The 7,955-nt window shown below is 46.8% G+C and overlaps 1 protein-coding gene across 1 annotated transcript; it reads right to left on the bottom strand.

Annotated features, from left to right (window-relative positions):
* Positions 1-874: 874 nt before the first annotated feature.
* On the bottom strand, positions 875-7,695 carry HEBP2 (heme binding protein 2). Its single transcript, XM_055433606.2, has 4 exons — positions 7,286-7,695; positions 6,643-6,778; positions 5,739-5,919; positions 875-1,410 (listed from the first exon to the last, which is right to left on the bottom strand). The coding sequence occupies exons 1-4, from the start codon at positions 7,385-7,387 to the stop codon at positions 1,212-1,214; spliced, it is 618 nt and encodes a 205-aa protein (XP_055289581.1). The 5' UTR covers positions 7,388-7,695; the 3' UTR covers positions 875-1,211.
* Positions 7,696-7,955: the final 260 nt, after the last annotated feature.

Genomic DNA, 7,955 nt, shown 5'->3' with positions numbered 1-7,955 from the left:
ATGTCCTCATCTGTGAAATGGAGATGACACAAGGTGACACACAGGGTTGTTCTGAGGGTTGACTGGGAATTCAAGTGAAACGCTTAGAAGACTATACCTAGAAGGCAATCCGTAAATAGCTATGGAAACTATTCACTGTAGGTATGTTGGTCTAGTGTATCCAGAGTAGGGAGGTTAATTCTAAGAGGTACTGTATAGTGATGGGGCTGAAGGACCTTGAGCATCATCTAGCCCCATTCTTTCATCCACCGGATACCCAAATCTTCCATACAAGTGATCACATGATCCCTGCTTGAACACACACAAAGATGGGAACAGGAAGTAATGTCATTCAGTGGATGTTACTGAGCTCCAACCTGCTTTTCTCCTTCACACCTACAACCATCATCCCCTAGGAGCCCACAGTAAAGCTTCCCATGACAGGCTACCAGGTGTTTGAATGTGATGTCTTCTCCAGAACGAGCACTTTCCAATACAATTAGGTCCAATTTTCAAACTTCCTCATTTTGCAACAACCCACTCTTTGAATACTGAATCATTTTTATGTGACCTCTAGAAATACCAAGTAAAATACTTTAAAAACTCAAGTGAATTTTAATCTATGTTTGTATACATTTGTTTGGAAAAAGCATGTCTTTCTTGAGTATCAAAATTAAGTCAGTAGTCCCTAACTTCACAAATATATTTTTATCACCAAATATTAGCAAGACTTCTGAGTACTGTGAGTTTTTCTTGTGTGGTGGGGGCAGTGGGCAGATAGGAGAGCAGGCTCAACATAGAAAGTAGGAGTGGCAGCTGCAGAAGATGGTTTGATTTTTGTTTCCAACTGAACTTCATTTCTCCAGGCTTGACAGCCTTGTAGTTGCACACAGGATAAACGTTACCATTTTTATTGATAATATCTGGAGTGGATAATGATGCAAATCCAAGCAGAAATAAGGCAACATGATTGTGATACAGCAGTGAAGAGTGAACACTCCATTTCCCTGGAGCCTCATAGAAATAAAGCCAGACTTACATGTTTATAGAATCCTGTCCCCTATTATCTGTGTATCTAAGGCATCAAGCATTAAAAAGGCACAGTGGAAATAAGCTCAGTTCATAGTAGTACTCTCAGGTAGAGATTCTAGATACATTCTGCTTATAGGTAATGATGATGTCTATGTTAAACAAAAGTTTTGCCCCAGACAGTAGATCTTTCTCTCCTCCTCTCATTCCCTTTCTTTGGAGGGTTCATTTTTCTGGATCAGCCAAACTTCATTATTTCTGTCAAGCAATTTGAAAGGGCTATTGTAGCCTGCTGTGTAGTAAACCTTTTCGTCGAAAACTTTTCCTTCTTCCCTCAAAATGCTTGCTAGTGTCAAGAGTTGTTCTTGATTCTTTTGGGCACTTGAGAATCCATCAAAAGACCTACAAAGGAGAAAGTAAATGACCATCAATGATTTTAATACTGATGCGAATGTTAGTTTAGGAAAAAAAGCAGAGGCTGATACAAGGAAATCTGGATGAAGCGCAGTTTCAGAGTTCCTCCCTCTAGGCACCTGAACTGACCTATTCCCTTTCTCTGGTTCTCAGGCTCAGTGTGACCTCACACACCCCGTGGGGACCCAGGAGGAGGCACAGGGTCTCATCTGTTGGGCAGATTTGGACTTTACACCATCTTGTGCTCTAATGCTGTGCTTCTCAAACTCGAATGTGCATGCAAGTCAGCTGGGAAAATGCTGGTTCAGGGTATCTGGGGTGGGGCTTGAGTGCCTGCATTTCTCATAAACTCCTGATAATGCTGATGCTCCGGGTAGGACCACAGTGAAACCCCTTCAGTAGGCTCCCTTTCAGACTTTCTACTTTCTATCAAACACTACCTCTTTTTCTCCTTGGAAAAGGGTAGGTGCTGTATGACAGATGAACATAATATAGTTTTGACCCTATGAACTTTCAGTCTAATGGAAGAGATGGACATTTTGGCGACTCTCTCCATAAAGTCCAAGCAGAGTTTTATCAGAGACAGAATCAAAGTGCTTGGGAACACTGAGGATATGATTAGATCAAGGGTAAAGGTGTGTCTCTGAGTTGGGTCTAGAATGGAGGATGGTTTTCCTGGGCAGAGAAAGGAGAAGGATAAGAGAACAAAAGTCCAAAAAACCCAAAGCATTTTCATAGTGAGGCAGAACTGAAGTCTGAAAGGCGAGTCAGACATGGAAGTGAGAACTCTGTGCATCATCCTAAAGCCTTTTTAGATTATTCCAAAGGATACTGAGCAGAAAAGTAACTTGATCAGATCTGGGTAAGAATATAGGCAGAGAGATGGAAACTAGATTGCGGAGAAGGGACCAGTGAGGAGGTTGCTAAGAGGATGGGGATGAAAAGGCAGTCAAAAGATTCTAATAAAAATTGGTAAGCTAAAAGATTAAGTATAGATTTTAAAGTATACAAACAAAAACACCCTGAGATTAAATCATGATAGCGCATTGACTTAGCTGAGCCGCTGACATGTAAACATGATGAATCTGAAGTTTGAGACTAGGAAAACAAACAACATTTCTAATAGGATTTCTAATTCTTCTTTGGCACAAAGTTTATTATCAATATGCCAATGGAAAAGCATTCCTACTATTCTTCAGATAAGATGTAAGTCTCAAGAGTACAAACCAGGCCTGTCTTATTCAACAATATCTACCAGGACCTAGTCATTCCTGGCACTCAGTACGTTTTAAATCCTAATTGAATAAGTATAGGAATCTATGCACATGTATATAAAATAAAATGTTGAAGACAATTGACAAAACTCTCCTTAATCTTCATCATGTTGACTGATAATAATAATTCTGAACCATGTGTTAGGAAACATTCTGACTGCCAAATTTATTATTTATTTCCTTAAGGAATAGTCAACTCTTAGTATAATATGTTCTGCCTAAAGGGAATCTGTTTCAGATCTCACTTCTTTCTTGAAATCAAATCTTGAACCTCCTACTTAGAGATCATCTTTCGTCCTCTGAATACATGTTGTTCTACAGTGATCTATCCATGGCTTTATTCAGGACACATACAAATATTGAGCTTCCCCCAAACACCTGCCTCGCCAGGAGTGGATGGATTCGGGCAGAGAAACATGTTGCTGTATTCTTGAGGATGTTACAATCTATAAATAGATCATTAGATTTTACAGTCATAGGACAGAGTGGCTGCTGACTGCAGACACTGAGGAAGGCCTCGTGGACAAGATGTCCATTGATCTAGGTCCTAAAGGATGAAAGCAGGCTCTCCAAGCAGAGAAGAGGGAGGGAGCTAAAGTTGGTAGTAAGATCCTGCTCGTGCTCTGAGTATTTTATGTGAATTAACTCATCTGATCTTCATGGCAACTCTATGAAGTAGGTAGGTACTCTAGACTATACATGTTTCATAGATGAGGAGATTTTGGCAAGGAAAATCTCAGCAACGTGCCCAAAATCAAAGGTAAAGAGATGTGGAGGAATTTGGCCTGCTCAGTGAAGGGCAGGAGGATAGCAGAGCATAGATGTCAGGGAGACAGGTTGGGCCACATTATGAAGGCGATGCATACACTGTCAACTGTGAATGTCACGCTGAAGCAAGAGGAAACCAACAGATTTTTAAATGCTGTAACAGGTTGGGGTTTTGTTGCTGTTGTAAGAAAGATCGGAGTTCCAGAGTGGAGGGCAGGAGAGAGGAGGAGACTGGTGGGCAGAGAATACTTGGGAGGCTCTTGAAGGGAAACCTGAGATTGAAAAATATTGGAGTATCTGGTGAGCGTCAGGCATGTGCCGAGCACTGGGTAGCACAGTGGACTCAGCTGAGGTCCCTGTAAGGTGAGGGCCTGAGGAAGTGACAGTGGGGGGTGAAGGGAGCGGAATCACGACTGTTTCTGGGGCAAATGGGCTGGATTTGGGGACTGATTATCAGGGTGGAGCATGCTGATGGCCACAGTGGTCCTTGCTGGGGAGGCTGTCAGACCAATGAGATGCTTTACTGACTCAGGCACTGTAAGGTCAGAGAAGGCTTGGGGGAAAGCTGGGTTTCAGAGCTGTTGAGCTTGATCTTCCACCCCCACACGAAGATGCCCAACTAGTAGGAAAATCAGGGCTGGAGACACTAAATTTGAGTCATGGGCCACAGATAGTTGAAGCAGTGTGAACAGACCGCCCAGAGCACGTCTGCTTTGACATGAGGGCCAGTAAGGACCATCAACAGTGACCCCTGGGTGGGGAGTGGATGAGGTGCTGCCAGAGGGAGAGAGCCAGGAGGAGAGGAAAGACAAGAGGGTGACATTCTGAATTACAGGATGGACAGGGATCATGGGGCCAGACAGGTCAGCACAAGGATGCTGCAGGAGGCACAGGGGAGAGCACTGCCCTCGAGTGACAAGTTCAAGTGTGCTGCGGAGGGTGACGGGAGCCCAAGGAGCAGGTGAGGCTGTACCAGGCTGTGCTGGTCTGACAGGTACATGGGACTTGAGGAAACAGAGACAGACAGTCTTTTAACAAGGGAGGGTTAAAGTAAAAGTGTTAGTCACTCGGTCCTACTTTTTGACCCCATGGACGGTAGCCCACAGGCTCCTCTGTCCGTGGAATTTTTCAGGCAAGAATACTAGAGTGGGTAGCCATGCCCTCCTCCAGGAGCTCTTCCCAACCCAGGGATGGAACCTGGGTCTCCTGTATTGCAGGCAGATTTTTTACCATCTGAGTCACTAAGGAGATATAAGAGGGTGAGAAAGGGAATAACAAAGGGACTCTAATCCAGTGGTCATGTATGGATGTGACAGTTGGACTGTGAAGAAGGCTGATCGCTGAAGAATTGATGCTTTTGAACTCTGGTGCTGGAGAAGACTCTTGAGAGTCCCTTGGACTCCAAGGAGATCCAACCAGTCCATCCTAAAGGAGATGAGTCCTGGGTGTTCATTGGAAGGACTGATGCTAAAGCTGAAACTCCAATGCTTTGGCCACCTCATGCGAAGAGTTGACTCACTGGAAAAGACTCTGATGCTGGGAGTGATTGGGGGCAGGAGGAGACAGGGACGACAGAGAATGAGATGGCTGGATGCCATCTCCGACTTGGTGGACATGAGTTTGAGTGAACTCCGGGAGTTGGTGATGGACAGGGAGGCCTGGTGTGCTCTGAATCACGGAGTCGCAGAGTCGGACACAACTGAGTGACTGAACTGAACTGAATACAAAACTATTATGTACTTTGTGGGGCTCTTTAAAAATACCAACAGAGAGAATTTAATACGAGGAATGAGTGGAAAGGTATTGAAGGTCTGAAAAACTGAAAAGGAACCAGTAAACAAATAGAGGCAGTAACTGTAGGAAGCAGCTACCATCCTTTAGGCTGCAGGAACAAGGAAGAGTTTGAGGTTAGCAGAACCTAGATTTGGGAGGAGGGGTACCATGCACTGTTTTAAAGCATTTTTCTCCAGATTTAACTCGATGGCAGGTAAAGGCAGTTTCATGCATTTGAGGGGTGGGGTGGGAGTGTAATTTGTGTTGCTTCTTATTTGTGGGAGGGCCATGAGATGTCTCTTCAAATGAATTCATTTTTTCATGTTACAGACCCTTAGTAACATATGAACCAAGTCACTAGAGAAACACCACAAATTGCATTAGGCCTTTTTTCATGTAAGGGTGAAAAGCACAGGAGCTAAACTACACAGGCGCTAAACTATGAGTGCCCACAAGTAAAACCAGCAGTCAGCAGTACTATGAATGATATCCACCACTCACCGTACAAACACCGTCATCTCGGCTCTGTCTTCAATGAAGACATCGGACTCTGCAGGCCTGGGCGGATCAGATTGCTGTTCAGAGGGGATATACAGGGAAATGGTAATGGTAGACTCACTAAAAGGACCTGAGCCGGGCTCCACGTAGCTCGTCACTGGAGCTGTCATCTTTATTTTCATCTCTGTGCCATGAAAATATATATTTAGATGCAAAGGAGACCATGAAAGCAGATTTAGTGTATTTATGACTACATTTTAAAACATAATTATTTTTTGACCTGAGTTTCTTGACATAGATATTTACCTTTAAGGTAATTTTCATCTTAATAAAAATAAGGACAAGATTACAATTAGCGACTGTGCACATTAAACACTTTCTGTACTATTAATATTATAATTATTTATGTACCATCAGTATTTTTTCATTAGTCCATAGTTTTAGGGATAGAAGGGACAATTAGAAATCACATGATCTAGTTCATTCTTTACTTATACAATTCAGACACTGAGGTCTCATTGGCTAAGACCTGCTAAAATCTAAACAGCATCAGTGCCAAACCAGAAGACAGATCTTGAGACTCTGGATCTTGTGTTTATTGACCTTTCCTGCCTCCTAATATCTCGTTTTACCAGTCATCAAATTATCTCAAAGCATTTGCCATGAAAAGGCCTTAAGGCTAGGTACACAAAGGCCCAGTTCATTCAGCAGAGTCACAGAAAGGAGATCAGAGGCCCAGGAGTACCCTCCTCGAGACACGAGGGATCCTGAGCATAGTCCTCCCTTCTCTTCGGACATTGTCTTTGATCATCTGGTTATTTTTCTGTTCTAAAAATATATTTCTTTAATAAGTGAAAACCCAATAAGCCAGGCCACAGTACACTCTTTAAAGGTAAACCGCTTTCACCTTTCTCGTTTTTGCCTTGAATGTAGCTGTTCAGCCTTGTAAAGCCAGTCTGCATGGCTGAATCCCAGTCCATAGACTCAACCGCAGTGCTGACCCACTTGGCAGGCCCGTAGTGTCGGATCTCATAACTTCCGGGCTAAGATGGAACAGGGAAAACTTAGAGGAGACAATTCTATGGCAGAACGAGAGATGCAACAGTACAGATACCTTGATCTCTGATCCACTGGGACGGCCTGTCCCAGGGAGGGGCGCTGTCCTGGGGTCCGGCCCGAGGTTCTGACTTCTCAGCGCCGACAGGGGCCCTCCCCCGCTGCTCCCATATTTACATTAGAGACGCTGGCGGCCTCTCAATTCAGTTTAAAAGCAAGCAACTGTTCCGCCCCTCTGCCCGGAGGGTCCCATCAAGAGACTGGGGACATGATCAATTTTTTTTTTTAGCCTCAAAGAAACAAAATTGAAATGTGGCTCCCGATCCCCTTTTCCTGTTTGTGTAGGACTGGGGCTAGGACTCAGACCAATTTTTTAAATGTATCTTTTAGTTAAACCTATGGGACCCTCCGTCTTGGCTGCAGATCAGCTCGGGAACACCCCCGCGCTCGCCACCCCACAGCCCGCACCCGCCGCGCCTGCGGGCGACGCCTACCTGGGGGCCCGCATCCTCCGGGACCTCCCAGCCCGGCGTCTCCACCGCGGGGGCCTCCGAGCCCTCGGCTGCCGCGGGATCGGGCTCCAGCACCTCGGCCATGGGCGGCGCCGACGCTCCGGGGAAAGAGCCCGGCGAGCTGCGCCAAGAAGGGGGCAGCGCCCGGGCCGCTCGGGACCGCCCCGCCTGCGTGTCCCCGAGTCCCCGCCCCGCAGACGCAGTGCGGGAGCCCCGAGTCCGCGGGACACTGCGGGGCCCCGACCGGGAGGGGCCGCAGCGCCCGCGATCCCGACCGGGGGCAGCTCGGGCCGCCCGCTTCTCCTGCGGGTCCCCCGGGAGGCGGGAGGGCAGGCTGGGCTTGGCCGGGCTTTCCTTGCGAGTCCTCCGCCCTCGCCCGCGTGTTCCAGTTAACCGGCACGCAGAGGCGTCCACCGCGGCAGCCGGGGGCGGAGGAGGGCGGAGCAGCTGGCCCTGGGGTTCCTGGTGTAACCGGCCAGGGAACCTCTCCCGCTGCCCCGCCCGCGCGTGGAGCCGGTTCTGCTGACCGGTCTACTCCTGCGGAGGGACGTGAGCGCGGCTCGCCCTCCTGAGTGCCTCAGTGGAAGGCGGGGTGCGTCGTGAGGCGATGCTCCTCCCGACTCTAACCTTGGCCGCCCCTGCCTGCACCCCT

The sequence above is a fragment of the Moschus berezovskii genome, chromosome 10 (genome assembly GCF_049115385.1).
Source record: "Moschus berezovskii isolate FMDL1 chromosome 10, NW_MosBer_1.0, whole genome shotgun sequence".
Taxonomy (NCBI): domain Eukaryota; kingdom Metazoa; phylum Chordata; class Mammalia; order Artiodactyla; family Moschidae; genus Moschus; species Moschus berezovskii.
The sequence above is the reverse complement of the archived record's forward strand: the minus strand, read 5'-3'. Positions and strand labels throughout refer to the sequence as shown.